The sequence below is a fragment of the Camelus bactrianus genome, chromosome 3 (genome assembly GCF_048773025.1).
Source record: "Camelus bactrianus isolate YW-2024 breed Bactrian camel chromosome 3, ASM4877302v1, whole genome shotgun sequence".
NCBI lineage: Eukaryota > Metazoa > Chordata > Mammalia > Artiodactyla > Camelidae > Camelus > Camelus bactrianus.
Window position 1 is genome coordinate 78,508,783 of NC_133541.1, and position 16,397 is coordinate 78,525,179.

The window sequence follows — 16,397 nt, forward strand, 5'->3', positions numbered from 1 at the left end:
ACCCTTTTATGCTACAGACTTCACCTGCAGAAAACAGTCACAGCTCTTGGTTCCTTAACACAAAAACCTGTTTTTCTTTAAAAAAAAAAAAAAAAACCCTTATTAAACAAAAAGTATCCCAAAGATGTTTGAAACCACCCAGAGGCCACTACCAAAATGTTACAATGCTATCTTTCCAGTTAATTTTTGTGTTACATTTTCATTACTTTTATGGTCAGAGGGAAATAAGTTTTCATTCACGTTAAAAAAAAAAAAACCAACTTGAAAATTACTGTCAAATACAACACTGTATAGTGAGGAAAGGTAACGGTGGCCTTGGTTCTGGTGCTGAGCTCTCTGTGGGACCTGGAGTAAGCAAGTCAGTCTCTGGGTTTTCGATCCTGACCTGCGCATGTGGAAGTGAGAAGTGTCACGTACCAAGGGCCTTGTCTCCACCCAGACACCGTGATTATGACCCATGACTCAGTCTACAGAACTTAGGTGGGATTCCCCAGGCTGGCGTCTAGTCCAGATAGTTCATAATTCAGAGTTCACAGATAGATTCCAGAGTGTGTCATCGACTTGATTATATGTAACGCATGCATAAACCCCAAATGTATACTCTTCTCTAGGAGAAGGGCCCATCACATTCGTGAGATTTTTAAGAAATCTTGACATTAAGATAACTGATCCATTCCTTCAGGGCAGGCATCTTCCCCGGGGACAAGAAGGCACCTGCCCCACATGCACATTGATGGAGCCTCCCACAGTCTGGAGAGAGCGGTGCTCTCCTTCCACAGCAGTGACCCTTCCTGACCCTCCTCTGCCGTGGACTGTGATGGCAATGACCTCTGTGTGTCTCCCCATCTGGCCAGGTTCACCAAGTCAGTGTGGAGTGTGCAGCCTCCTCTGTCATCCTTTCCCCTGGGAGTAGGAGGGGCGATGTCTGAGAGAGGAGGCGCGTCTAGGCTCACACAGATGGGATCCTTGTTTCCCTCCTCTATTTCTTAAAGAACATGTCAGCTCTCCATGTATTTTATCCTTCTCACCAGCAGTAGGTGGTGACTTTTCTCCCAAGTCTGAACGTAACAGACTACAGTGTCTGACGCTGAAGGAAAATCCTCAGATTGACAGTAGAGAGGCAGTGGGGGCAACTCAGCTGCCTCAGGGAGTAAATCTGTGTTCCTCTTATCCACACTGGGAGCAAAGCTGCCTCCAAAGAGCGTGCAGTGGGAATACTGTGGTATTTGTGCTGAGAGTTTATCACCCAAACCCTGTGTCTGAAACCCAAAGTGACCTTTTTCTGAGCAGCCCTAGCCCTACGTGAGAAGGCAAATACCACCAGATTGCCTGACATTTCCTTTTTTAAATTTCATACATTCCTGATTTCAGATCGGCTATTGATCTGTTGGTCTGCAGCCCCAATGCCATTAAGTGACGTCTCATTGACTGCTTTTACAGTCTAACAGACAACTGCTGGGAACCCCCGGCCCCTGCCCTGTGCCTCCTCACCTGCTCACCCTCCCTCAGCCTCCCAGCAACCGTGCAGTGTGGAGGCGCAGGTTGCAGAAAAGAGCATTTTTCAAAACCTGGAGTTAAAATCCTCAAAGTGGAATTGCATACCATCTTACTGTGTCCATCTTCAAAGATCACGTTTATTTGTTCACCCCTTACTTTAAATCCCTCTTGGCAGAAGCTACAAAAAACCCTACAAAGAGGAAAGGTTTGCTTGGATTCCAGTCACTCACTCAGGTGCAGTGTGGAATTGAGCTAGGGGATGGTCTGAGCTCCCCCTGGGACTGACAGTGAAGACGGGCGAGAAGTAGTGAGTCAGGGTAGAGAAGGTTGGAAGGTGCTGCTGCGGGAGCCATGGTTGAACAGATCTTAAAGATGGTCCCAGCTATCAGCCTGCAAAGCCACAGCGGGCACGTGTATAGTAGGTGTGTGTGCAGCTGAAGCTCAGTGCACAGAACATGAAGGTCGAGCAGGTTGAGATCTTGGAAGTGTGTGGTCCATTTTGTTGATCCACTGACGAATGTTCTCTCTAGCTCCAGTGAAGCTGGGAGAGCTGACTAAGGAAGGATATAGCAATGGATTCTCGGTTTATCTTTTCACAGCATAATTTATCAGAGTTCTGGCTCTGCTTCTGAGAGGCATGCTAGCACAGAAGCAGCGTCTAGTCAGTCTAGTCTAGGGGACAGTGAAGAAGGAGGAGCTGGCAAGAAAATGAATGGGTCAGCTTGAGGAGGAGAGCATCTGAAACAATGAGCCCTCCCATTTTTTTCTTAATATTCAGCCCCTTGGTTTGTCTAGACACGAAGCAATATGGCTGTTTGAACTGAGGGGGAAAATTTGAATTGCCCCATTCAACTTGCATGTCTTCCCAAAGGTGAAAGCTAATTTGGTCCTGCCTTTTCCTTGCTTCTTGAGAATCAGGCAGTTCACACCAGCTCTTAATCCCATCCTTGCTGAGGTAACTTGGGGAAAGTCCTTAGAATGAGCAGCTTTGCTCTCTGTTTTAATTTGACGATGCACAAGTCGGTCCTACTGCCCACACATAACAGTTTTCTCCCTGATACATTTAGGGTGACCATGGTACCCAGCTTGCCTGTAAGACACCTGATTTATGTCCATTGTCTCCTGAGATTAATGTCACCCAAGGTGCCCCATTTTAGATGATGCCTTTTTTATGTGATCACACTAATTACAGGGAATGAAGGGGCGGAAATGAGTTTCTGCTGAGGGGTCTAACCTTGTGCTCCTTCTTTCTGTCACTGCAGCTCCACTTGGCAGCCCTGGCATCACTCAGAGGAGACATAGTAGAGCTTAATCAACGTCTGCAGCAAACGGAGCGGGAACGGGACCTCCTGGAAAAGAAACTGGCCAAGGCACAGGTGAGGGGTCTGGAAAGGGTTATTTTTTTTTTTAACTTAAAAAAAGTTTTTTAAGGTAAAACATAACTATGGAAATCCCCACAAAACAAATTACAGCTTAATGAGCAAACATTCTCATAACCACTGTCCAGGTCAAGAATTAGAACTTGCCAGTCACCCCAGAAGTCCTTCCTTACGTCCCGTCTCAATCCCACTTTCCCGCCCACCAAGGCGACTGCTACCATGACTTTTATCGTCACATTTCCTGTTTCCTTACAGTTTATTACTGGAGTTTGTATGTCCTTAGACAGTAGAGTTTAATCTTGCCCGTTTAAGAGCCGTGCGTTTCCTTGGAATCTCTTGATCCACAGGATTTTCCTCTGTTCTTTGTTGGCTTCATACTTACTCTTTTAAACCTGGCCGTTTGACCTGTAGAGTTTCCCACAGTCCGGATGTTGCTGGTTGCTCACCCGGGGTGCAGTTCAGCGTGTTCCTCTGTGCCCTGTATTTCCTGCAGAATGGCCCTGGATCCAGAGGCTCAGTCAGAGTCATAGCCAGTCCCTTTGGCAAGACTGTAGAGGGCGTTTATTTTTTTCACTGGGAAGCACATAGTATCTGGTGGGCTTGCATTCTGAGATGTTACCAGCTATCTTGTTACTCGCTGCTTAAGTTCATTGATTCATCAAGACTTACAGAACTATGATATTTTAGTTCTATCATTTCTACCAGTTCTCAGTTATTAATTGTAGTATTTTTATGGAGACATTTCCAATCATTTATGATTTTTTGAAACAATGGCATAGTTGACAGAGCAAAAGCAGAATCAGTGCTTCATTCTTTCCATTTAACGTTTTTCAAGATAATGAATTGATTTCCTATGATCCTCTGAAAGTGTTCAATAATTTTGTTAAATATTATGAACTTATGGATTTAAACGTATTTGGGTTTCAGTCCCTTGTAATTATTTTCCTTGTGGGAACTCAAGGTATACTATCTTTGGCTGGTTAAGAACCTCTTCATGATACTTTTGACATGAGCCTAGTAGTTATTCTAGGCTCATCTGGTACATTTCTTGCCCCAAATCTGCAGTTAAACACTCTCCAAGTAGTTATCGTTTCTCTCAACAGAAAATGGTATTTCAGGATCACAATCTGGGTGCCAAAGGTGCTTATTGCTTCTTGTTGGTCATTGTTTTTAGGCCTCTTTTGTAGACATAGCCAGGAAATTCTTCATTTACTTTTTTATTTATCTACATATGTATGTATGTGTAAATTTTAAGATAAAATACCACAGGAGCTCATACTGATTTCTTTAATTTAAATTCAGACTACTGGGTATTTTTTACTTAGCTTCTGTTTTTTATTTGTATCTCTTTTCTTTCACACTAAAAATCTTGATTCTTAAGTTAACAGAGGATGGTTGAATTAGAATAATCCATAATTACTTATTTGCTTCATCCCATATTATATGCAAATAGTCCCAAAATAATAATGTTAATACTGCCATAATAGTTACTGAGAAGAATTTGTAAGGTTGTTTTGCATTATGCTTTCCTCATTCCCCCACTTTTTTGCAATTGTACTGTGTCCACACTGCCTCACCATATGGCCAGCACATCTCACACTCTCCCCTCTTCAGTCCTCATTTAGTCTTCTACAAGTAAACTATATACTTAATGTTTACTATGGTCTTTATGTCAGTGTCCCTCTGTTTATTTGTTTGTTTATTGCCTGCAGCTCATACTCTGGTAGATTTCCTCAGGGAGGACTCATGGGAATAATCTTCACTAAGTTCTTACTTGTTAATAGCAGTACGTCTCTGCCCTTCGTACCTGAAAAACATTTTTGCTGGATATAAAACCTTTGACTCAGCTTTTCTTTGCTTGAATATGTTTCTTTATTCTCTTTTGGCATAGAGTGTTGCTTTCAAAGTCTGTTGGTAATACACCATTCTTTCCCTCACAAGACTTGTACTTTAGACATTCATAGCATTTTTTTCTTGCTTACTCTTTCTTTCTTTCTTCCTTCCTTCCCTCCCTCACCTTCCTCCCCTTCTTCCTCCCTTCCTTCCTTTTTTTTATTTCTTCCAGTAATTTTACTAGAGTAACTCTTATTCTTGGTCATTCTGGTTTGGTATTCTCATGTTTGCTGTGTTTTCTTTAGATTATACTTTATAATCTTTTTTTTTCAGAGAAGTTTGTTTTTAATTATAGTATTTAATATTGTTTTTTCCTTGCTTTTTTTTTCTTCAAGAATGCTTATTATTTGTATCTTAGACCTTCTTTGCCTGTCTTCAATATCTGTCACTGTCTCAAATCTCTCCCTTTCCCTTTGTTTTTCTTATTTTCCATCTTCTGTTTTTCTTGGAGCTCGTGTGTCATATTTATTCCCTCTTGTGTACCTTCTAGTTTAGTCTTTATTTCTGAAATGCATTTTTAAAATTTTATTTCTTTTGTGTGTGTGTTCTATTACCTTCTTTCTGAGTTTTATATGTTCTGAATTATGGTCTTTCATGCTTTATGTCATTTCATCTCCTTGAAGTCTTTTAGCTTATTTTGAAATAGTAGTCTATTGTTTTGTGCTTTTTTTGGAGGGTGGGGTGGGGAAGGTTCTATTTTGTGGTATGCTTTCATGATTTATGGGGATGTTATTCTGCTCTTTTCTTCTTTCTTATGACTTTATGTGGAATTTGACCTCAATACTTTTCTGTTTCTCATTTTTATGTGAAAACTAATTTCTTTGAACTTTTAGGAGACAGAGTTGAAGTGGCTTTTTTAAGTTCATAGAGCTTAGTCTTGTGTTGTTTTCATGTATTCACAAATATGGGAGCCTACTTTCTGACACTTCCTGGCTCTGTTCCCCCCATCTGCCTCTACCTGGATCTGTTCTTTGCCTTTGTCTCTATGATCCCCGTCCTGTTCAATTTTGATCCTACTACCAGCAGCTTCTCCTCTTGGCAAGGAGTCCTGGGACCATCTTGGAAGTTTCATAGGGACTAGCTGCTTTTAGCCCCTTCAGATCTTACTGTGGACCCCTTGCTCACTCACTCTTGGCCCAGGAAAAACCCCTCCAGTTTTAGCCACTGTTCTCCAATTGGCCCTCCCTACTTTCCTGTGAAGACTTACTGGTTATTTTGGGGTTTTCCAGTTCTCAGGCCCATCAGCCTTGTTGCTTCCCTGTGCTTCCGCCCACACAGAAACCATTCAGGACTTGTGGATGCTGTTGGTTTGCCCCTACTTGCTTGTACTTTGTGGTTTAAGAGGCTACCTTGTCTCCAAGCATTGGGTTTTGCTATGTAGATTCTCTGTCTGTTTTTGTGTGGGTATTCAGAGATTCAGATTCAGGCTACCACAGGCATCGGTCTAGAATGACCTTTGGAAAGTTCTGAAAATTCATGTCCCATCATTGTAGACTGTTTGAGTAGGGAGGAAAGACCCTTTGTACTTGAGATCATCCACTTCCACATTTGACAGGCAACCTAGAGAGGTTAACTTGCTTACTCAAGGTCAAATGAACAGCTTAACACCAGAGCCAAGACGAGGACACCAATGTTCTTTTCTTGTATAGGATGTTATAGAGACAAAATTTTTCATTTTTTACTTAGATGAAAATTTTACTTGAAATATTTTCCCTCTGATTATAAAAGTAATGAAAATGTGATAGAAAAAACTGGAAAGAGAGCATTATAATGTTTCAGAAGTGGACTCTAGTGAATTAAAACTTAAAATGCTTTTTTGTTGTTTCTTTAGTTTGTTCTTCAAGAAAATGATTGTCTTTATATTAAAGAAAATAATAGAATGGTGTTAAGTTGATACAAAGCTAAATGTTAATAGTCCTTATTGGAGAGATTTTTTTTTTTTTTTAAGAAAGAAGTAATTGTGAATGCTTTTAACTAGAAGCTGGCAGGGACCCAAGTCTTAGTTTTAAAAGATGACCAAGAAGGTATTTATTAAAACGTAGGCTTACAAAGACAGAGCAGATTGGGCAGAGGGTGATAAGAGGTGAATGGGAAACTTTCTGTCTGCTGTGTCAAGGATTGATTCAGCTCCCTGTTGACTTCCTCACGGTAAAGGCATTCTCATGTAATAGTTTTGATGGCTGGTATTACCCAGTGGTTACATCAGAGCACCATTAGTTGGCTCTCCTGTTTGCATTCTTTACATTAAATATACTTTAAAATTACTCTCTGTTCCTTTCACTGGAAATGTCTTCCCAGTTCAGACACTGGGACCCGGGAAAGAACATGAAAAAAAGAAAAAAAAAGGTCAGGCTTGCCGCCAGGCTCGTACCTATTATAAAGATGAGATTTATGCGAGAAAAGTTAAGAACAGGGAAATGTCTGAGCCATGCTCTCCATGTTATGTGCCGTGGTAAGTGATTCGTGTTTGAGGCTCTCCAGATCATGGAAGAGCAAGTTTGGGTGTAAATGTGTACTCCATGGATTTGCTAAGTTTTACCAGCTCTCTAAATATTACAGAGCTATGATTAAAATGTAAAATATAAATGGTTGTTGTGTTCATTAGAAAGGAAGAGAGCTCAACATCTGTTGAGTGATTATTTATGGTGATACTGGTACTACTTGAGTAAAAGAAGTCTCATTATACATGGTCAGAAGTGGAAGTTTAACAATACTGATGGGAAGGGAAGAGCTGAGCAAAGGAGCCCACTACCAATATGATAGGGAAGGCAAATTACTTCTGTATTAGTTTCCTATTGCTGCGTAACAAATTGCCCTGAACTTACTGGTTAAAACAACACACATTTATTATCTCACAGTTTCTATGCATCAGGAGCACAGGCATAGCTTAACAAACCTCTGCAAGTTTGCTGTCAAGGTGTTGGCAGAGCCGAGTGTTCATCTGAACGCTCAACTGGGAAAGAGTTCACCTCCAAGCTCACTCACATCGTTTGTGGAATTTCTTTGTGGTTGTATGATTCGTGGCAGCTTGCTTCCTGAAAGCCAGCAATGGGAAGATTCTAGAATGAATCTGCTGGCAAGACAGAGTCTTATATAATGTAATGCAGTGATGGGAGTGACATCCCATCACCTTTTCCACATTATATTAGTTGAAGGCAGTCACATGTCCCACCCAGACTCAGTGAGATGGTATCACACAAAGGAGATGCAGGGATCATGTGGGCGCCTTAGAGCCTGTCCATCACAGCTTCCAGGGGGGTTTGATTAACAGCGCCACTGTTCGCTTGTACCAGTAGTGATAATCACCATACCTCTTTAGCTCTATTTTGTGCCAGGCGGTGGGACAAGCATTCCACATGCTTTATCTCACCGAGTTCTCACAGTGGCCTCTGATGTAGTTACTATCAACAGTCCCATCCTACAAATGAAGAAATTGAGGTTTAGGGAATTTGAATATCTTGCCTGAGATTATGTAGCTAGAAAACACAAAGAGTCAGGGTCTGAATCCAGGTTTTGTGGGAATCTATAGCTGTACTAATCCTGTTTTTTAATTGTTTTTTTAAGCTGCCCAGGCTGCCCAGAGAGGATCTCAAAGAGGGTGGGGAATAGGGCACAAGTTAATTTGATTTAAATATCTCTACCCTCCCAAGTCAGACAAGTGTTCAGACACGTGCATGCCTTTGCACCCACACAGAACAGCCTCATGGGGAACCAGCTGGTGGGAAATGGCAAAGATCTATGGTGCTGATTTAATGCTTTCAGTGTATTTTCTTCTTATTTAGTACCAATAATTATTTTAATAATTGTATTCTTAAAAAGTAACTAGAAGGAGGGAGAGGGTATAACTCCGTGGTAGAGTGCATGCTTAGTATGCACGAGGTCCTGAGTTCAGTCCCCAGTATCGGCATTAAAAATAAATAAAAAAATAAACCTAATTACCCTCCCCACAAAAAAAATTTTTTTTTAAGTACTACAGAAGGAGATATATCAAAATAAGCTTCTAAGCCCTTGTGAAGTAGGTCAGCAGTGAGTAATACAATAGACCTTCTGTTTCTGAGCTCTTTCTCTTTAGAAAGCAAGTGTTCTGAATTTTCTACCCCTTGGAAACATACATAGTTTTATGAAATGTAATGGAGGGAGTGTTTTCTTTCATCCTTCTTTTGTATGAGATACTGAATGATGTAGTTTGGATGCCTTCTTATTGCCAGGACCTCCCCCAGCGCCATTCCTTTCCCATTTGTTTAGATTCTTGGGTACACTGCTCTAGCTGTTTGCTTTTGTCAATGGCATGTCCATTTGTGCTGGGCCTCTTTGTTTAGCTGGCTCAATTCCCCATTCCACCCCTCGGGAGAACCTGGGCAAGGACTTAGAATGAGGTTAGAAATAGCCTGAGTAGTATTACTTGCAATCAATCCAGTGAGCCCCTGAGAAAGCAGCATTACTTCTTAGCATATTTTAAGAGAGAGTGGTACTGACCCCCTTCCCAGGATGGCTGAGAGGGTTAACAAATTATTGATGGCATTGCATTTTTCCAGAATGGCGTTTATAATACTCTTAGGTTTGACAGCTGAGACTAATGTGATGATTAAGGCTCAGTGGCCTCTGCGGAGTAAGATAAAACCCAGTGAAGAACATTAACAAAACCATAAAGCTCCTTTGCATCACCACGTCGCACAGGGTTTTTCCAACAAGAGCTCAAGTTCTCTGGCCCGTCTGTGTCAAGGCTGACTCACAGCTTTATCCCTGGATTGCACCAACTGCACTGATGAGCCTAAAGGGTTTTATTCTTGGTGGTTGTAACGATGATATTGCTTGCTTTTATTTAACATTTTTGCATATAGGCAGTTTCACCGATTTATGTGGGTAGACACAAGTATTTATATAGGTTTTAAATTTGTTTCATCATCGTCATGTTAGGAGAGCTGAAACCTAGAGAAAAAGCTCAGGGTATGTATTCAGTGCCAGATGAAATTCAGGAAAAGGAAAAATTCCATCCTATCTCAGCCCAGTCTTTTTTGCTTTGCCTTTCAAACTGGAAGTCTGTAGCAGCAGAAGAATCTAAGCTCCTAATGATGCTGACCTCCAGAAAGTCATGGCCGGCAAGGTTCTGCAGCCTTAGGCTTTCTGGCTTCGCTGTACTGTTGGATCAAAGATGGGATGTGGATTGGAGAACCCTGGATACAATTCTCTGTAATAATAGGGGAAAAAAGCAGTAGCGTGTTGTTTGAGACCATTTGTTATTTTGTTCAGCCAAAGTTGTATGAGATAGTTTGCCACAGTAAGGAGTAGAAAAGACTCCCTCATTTGTGAGTTTTGCTGGAAGAAGCCGCCATTGCATTCTGTTTAGAAGTTTGTTGCTGAATGCTTGACATCGACAGCTAAAGCTGGGTTGGTGGGAGCTGGAGGGACTTAGAATTCCCTGCTTTGTATCCCCTTGTGTCTATGTTTCTATTTTGGTGCTCCCAGGGGTTTGAGGAGAGAGCTATTGGGGTGTCCTGGCTCTCCTCTGGTGTTGTCCGGCACAATGTTCATGTTTCCCGGGGTTCACCAGAGGTGATTCAGGGTAGGGATCACTCTGCTGCCACTTGAGATATTTAGGTAAACGGTAAGAAGGAGGTAAGCAGGGCTGGGAGGGAGTAGAAGGGAGCGCCTCGGCCCCTTGATGGCATGAACAGGAACCAGAAGGTTACCAGAGCATTCTGTTTGTTATCTGGATTATAACAGATAAATCTGTTACTGTACACTTACTCTGTCTTCATCGATAAAACAGCTGTATCGTTAGGATGTGCAGGATAACAAATAACCCCACATTTTCAATGGCTTAAAGTATCAAAAGTTTATTTTTTTGCTCCTTGCTAGAAGCTCCCTGGGGCTGGCAGGTAATTCTGTTGTTCTGTCCTCACCCAGCCTCCCAAGCCAATAGCCTCTCCCATGTAGAATGTTGCCAACAGCCACGGCCAGGGGAAGGGGATGTGGGAAACCCCACAGGAGCTCTTAAAGGCTTCCAGGCAGAAATGGTGTATATTCATTCATATCTCATTGGACAAAACAAGTCACATGGCCTTATCTAGCTTCAAGGGGGAGGAGAAATATAGTCCCACCATGTCCATGGATGGAGGTGCACCAGAATCTTGGTGAACACCCCTGCTGGCTGCCGCGGGGGTGCTGGGGCTTCTGTAATGTGCACCCCACACTGTGGTCCTGGCAGTGTCCCACTTACGTAAAAAAATACTGGAGAAAAATGAACACTGTTTGAAAACAGATTGTGTTCATGAATTGTAAGAAAATGGATGCTGTTTTATCATTCTTTAAAAACGTCTATAATGTACTTTAACTGGTTACTTAGAATTGAACAATTTGTGCAAGCATTAAGTAGTAATAGGAGAAATACTCTTCTTTTCCTGTTGAGTTGTCGTTATTATATTACCTTCTTCGGTGAGGCTTTACTGAGATACCTGCCCAGAGATGACTCTTCCATGGACGTCAGTATACAGCTTGGCCCAGCCTGTGTCCTTGTGAAACAGAATACTTGAAATCACACAACCTCCTGAGTTAAAAAATGCCCTCGGAGACTCGGGTGGTGAGAGGCACAGGTCAGTAGCGATACTGCAGCGAGATGATAGAGTTGGGTCTCCCTTTCACAGGCCAGTCCTGCTTGTGTGGGAGGTCGGCAGGGCAGGAAGGCACTGATCGTGCACAGAATGGCTCTGCCTGCCCTGGATGCCACCCACTCATCTTCCACTTCTCCTGCACTAAAGTGCCAGGTTCCTGGGTGTGGTCTCGTGTAAGTTAAGGGCACTGTTTCACAAGGGTGTTTTGTTGAGTTCTCTGGGCTCCTGCAGGTAATGACTTGCTTCCTCCTGCACTGCTGCCCTGTGGGAGTTGCTCCACTTTTCCCTGCATCACAGCTTGGAAAAGCTCAAGGGGTTTTCACCGAGCTTGGAGAGCCGTGCTTTGGCAAGTGCACACATCTTTGGCAAGGTGCAGCGAGCGTGTGCAGAATGGGTGAAGCCTGTTTAGTGAGGTACCTCAAGGGGATGTTGCTTTTCGCAGATGACCCTTGGGTTATGTCTTCTTAGTCATTCATTCCTCTGGAGGCTAGGAGTTTTGATTATTTTCCTGTATTCTCTTTTCTCCGGGATACCGTTCTACCATCGCTTCTTCTCCCCACCCCCATTTTTGTCCATGTTTCTTACTCACCAGCAGAGATGTCACTTGGAAGCTGCAGCCACATTGCCCTTTAAGGTGGGTGTCATGTCACGGGGACCCTTCCTATGGTACCTCGCACAGTCTCTTAGATGGTTTGGGAAATCAAGACACATCTCTTATATTTAGAGAAAGTATTAAATTATAGAGGCATTTCTACCATTTGGGGAAAAAAACATACGTAGGGAAAAATCTAGGAATGTAACCCAGATCGCTTTGCCTTTGAGAAATTTTTTCCTCCAAGATGTTCTTGTTGCTACTTCCAGATGAACCCCCAAGTTCCAAACAGACATTACGAATCTTGTTTCTCCTTTCAGCTACACGCACTATTCTGTCTGACTGAATCATCAGGCTTCCTGTTGTGTCTCGTTCCTACGCATAGCCTCTGGGAAGACTTTGCTGTTGGAAGCAGGGGTGAGGGCGGTACCACACCCACTGTGGTGCTCTGCTCTCCTTATCCGGGCACCAGCCAGTCCCAGGAGCTCACCTCCTAGACAGCTCCTCACAGTCAGCAGCGAGGCCCAGAACTGTCTTGTGGTTAGCAGTTGATCCTATGCCTTTTCCTTGCGTAAACCTGGTGCACCTTAATTTTTAAGTGGATTTTGCAGTTTCTTGTCAGCCTTGGTGGTGGTGGTGGCCTGTTGACCTGTAAACACTGAAGGAGGAGGAGTAAGTGGAGAATTGAAGGGAGAGTGAGAGCTCGTGGAGTTTGTAAGGGGAAGCATTTCACAGTAGTTGATTGCCCTAGAGAACCAAATGTGGGGGAAGAAACCCAAAGCAAGAACCAGCAAGATGGCCAATTAGTCGTGACATTGATGAGATCCAGGTCAGACCGGGCATTATCTCGTGATCATTGTGAGGTCTGGAACTGGTGGCCTTCATGAGAGTATCGGCCACACACGCACGTATAGATAACAGCATACAGCACACACACGGGTGCGTGTGTGGACATGCACACACACACTCACATACACAGTTTGAAGATAGGAATAAAGACCAGTAACCAAAGCTCATAGATCTTCTGCAAGGATGGAGAGGAACAGTATTCTGCTGTTGGTATATTCCAAGGAAATATGAAGCTCTTCCACTTACCTGGCAGATACTGTGTATGAGACACTGTCATTTTGTGGCTGAAAAGGCATAACTTCATGGAAAGAGTAATTGTGTCCTGTTAACGGTTTTGTTCTGTTTAGGAAAACTTCTGTGTAGATGTGCCTTTCCCTCATCCTTCATCCTTGCCTCTGGTTCCACTTATTGCCTGTGTGTTGGACCTGGAGTGGAGGTTATTTGATGTTTCATGTTGTCACTAAGAACAGAAGTTTACATCATTGTTTGTCTGAAAGTAACCATCTCACCAAGGACCATAATACAGGTTCCTCAGCCTTAGTGCCTCCAGTCTTATTTCTGGAGCTCTGAGCAGCACCGAGGAAGTTTCTGCATTCATATTCATCAAGTTCTTGTTCACAGGTGTGGTCCCTGCCATGATTTATACCAACACATTCATCAGACTTTGCTGAGTACTTCTGTTTCAGTATTGAGTTGAGCTGAGTGTAGCTTTCTGTTTATTTTTGAAGGCTTTTTGTCCCTGCCCGACAGCTTCTGGGTTACACAGTTGGAAGCCTGGCAGATTTAGGGAGGGGGGAGGACGTTGGAGGTGGTGGGTGAGAAGTCTTACCCTTGCCCACCTGCCACCAGCCCTGAAAGTGCAAAGCTGGCCAGTACATATGGCTCTTGGCATTAGGAAAACCTTGCTGAAAATGAAATTAAAATTCCTCTGCTGGACAGGAAATTAATCAGGGCTGAACACAGTAGACAGGGACAAGCTAGACTCCTTGTTCTATCTCTGACTGGTGTTTTATTATTATGTAAATGAGATGAAATGCATGGTGACTGGTGGGGGGTTGAGGAGGGAGAGAAATGAGAGAGATGAACAGGTTCCCTAGAATTTAAACTCGAGCTCCAAAGATGTTTTTATAGCATCTGCTGTTTCCTAGTGCATCAAATGCTAAGCAAGGGAAGCTCCTCGCCTTCTTTTGTCATTGTCTCTGCAAAGCCACCTTCTTGACAGTGTGATACATTGCAGTTTATTCATCCCATCGCACCTCCAGATCACCCACAGTGAACCAGGCCACGTGCCAGGGGCTGGGGCTAAGTCATGAGAACACCCAGGCCCTGCCTTCCCGGAGTTTACAGTCTGGTGGGAAAGGATACTGGAAAGCATTATGTCTGGAGATAACCAGACAGGTAAAAACTGGTGTCATACAACTTAGGATTATTAGGTTGCAAAGTGGGTGAAACATACCCCAGCAAACTTCAGCAAAAAAAGGATTGAATTGATAAAAGGAAAACTAAGCAACCATAAAGGATCCTGGGAAGGAAGCTCTGGGGATGGAGGTGGTGGGAAGGAACTAAGTGACAGTCTCATCAGGACCCTCAGTCATGAGAATTGACACCATGCAAGCTTAAGTTCATTCAGTCAGGACTCAGATTCCAAAAGGGAGGTATCTGATGTGTCCACCTTGGGCCACTTGCCCACTTTTTGGCTGGGGAAAAGCAGGAGACTTGGATAGAGCTACTAAGACCACATGCAGTGGGAGAGGGACCTTTCCCCAAAGAGCAAATGAGAGCTAGGAAGGTGAAGACTCGACTTCCACCAGGGGCTTTGTAAAGTTCAGCTGTTGCTGTGTCTTCTGGGATGCGTGGCCCATGAGCAGGTATGTGTCTCTCCCTCCTCAACCCCCCACCAGTCACTGTGCATTTAATCTCATTTACATAATAATGAGCAGGTATGTGTTTATTGGGAGTGTACGCAACATGTGGTTGTGTATTTGAGGCCTTAAAACTAGAATCACTCACCTGTAAGTGTGTCCACTCACTGCCATTCCTGTCTTGTCCTCTTGACCCCAGTGTGAGCAGTCCCACCTCATGAGAGAACATGAGGACGTCCAGGAGCGAACGACACTTCGGTACGAGGAACGCATCACGGAACTCCACAGCATCATTGCGGAGCTCAACAAGAAGATAGACCGACTGCAGGGCACCACCATCAGGTAGTCACTCGGCTCCGAGTCCAGGCTCTCTCTGCCCCTCTGGGCAGTCACTTGGGTCTTGGGCTTGAAGGTGCCCCTATGAATTGGAACAATGTTTTATTTGTAACTAAGGTTTTTACAGTTGATAAATATTTTCTCTTTGTTACCCATGTGCTCTCCCCTCCATTATTCTGTTCTGACCTTGATCCTCAGGATAACCCACAAAGGTAGACAGGGTGGGAGTTGTAATCCCTCACTGATTGATCAGGGGGAGTTGAGTGAGATGCATTATTTACAAGTTCTGTATAGAGCCCTTCTCCCTCTGTCTTAGAAATCCGCATCCCCACCACCCCTTTTATTCAGCATCTCTGCTCTGGTTGTACGAAAACTCTGCCTCCCTTGGGGATCTTGAGAGATTTATGAATGTGGCTTTTAACCCAACATTCCATACACTTCTAGATAATCTAATATTTTGAGCTCACCTCAAGTTGACTTACAACATTGACATAGCCTCTTACAAACTCCTAAGGGAGGAACAAGATTTGATCTATCACTTGACTGGAGAAAAAGCTGAGGCTGAAAAATGTTAAGCGGCTACTTTGAAGTTAGACTTAGCAGAGAGTAGGGGTGAAGTTAGAACCCATCATATCTCTGCCTCTATTTAATTTTCTTCCCCTAAAAGTGATTGGTGGGGATTCTGCCTTCCTTGCTTATCAACCAGTTGGCCCCTGAGTCTTCCGCACACAGCACTCAGTTGGTGTGTCTGCCTTGCTGTTCAGAAGAGGGGTTTGCTTTCAAGGACTTACTAAGCCAAGGATGAGAACTTTTATCTTCCTGCCTGTGCTCAGGGAATAGCCCTGGGGAAAGCAAATGGCTGGCATCTACTTTTATGGCGAAAGAGTACTTTGTTCTCTGAATGTTTGTACAAGGCACAATTAAAACAGTTTTAGAGGCAGCTTCTTTAAACTCTCCCTCTGGAAGTCCTGGGTTAGAAGAAACTTTGCATGCATTTTGTTCCAACTCTGAGAGCTGCAGTGGTGCTGGGGCTACTTGATGAGGGTACCGATGGGCCTCTGTTTCAGGGCAAAGTTGTGGGGAAAATCTGCCCTGAACTGGAGCCACACGATAAATTGTATTTTCCAGCTGAGAACCTCAAGGCTTTTAAATTGTATCCTGGTCTTCAGAATGATTGTAGGTTAGAAATGCATGAGCAGAGAAGAATTTTCAGCCCAAAGAAATGATTATAAGCAGGCTCAGAGGGGGCTGACGGCATACATTGGCAAATTTGTCATTTCCATTAAGACATGCTGCCCTTTTAAACACTTGAGAAGGCAAGGCAAATGGGCTCAGTGAGCTGTGAAAAAAATGCATAACACATCACCTGGAAAACTGA

The 16,397-nt window shown here is 43.3% G+C and overlaps 1 protein-coding gene across 3 annotated transcripts in view; it reads left to right on the top strand.

The window, feature by feature from the left end:
• The window catches only part of MCC (MCC regulator of WNT signaling pathway), a 386,552-nt gene that overhangs the window by 274,925 nt on the left and 95,230 nt on the right, over nucleotides 1-16,397 (top strand). For all 3 annotated transcript variants that reach the window (XM_074360457.1, XM_045507787.2, XM_074360458.1), the window contains 2 exons: nucleotides 2,760-2,873; nucleotides 14,883-15,025. In XM_074360457.1, coding sequence (XP_074216558.1) covers nucleotides 2,760-2,873; nucleotides 14,883-15,025 — 257 coding nt within the window. The remainder of the gene's footprint in view (nucleotides 1-2,759; nucleotides 2,874-14,882; nucleotides 15,026-16,397) is intronic.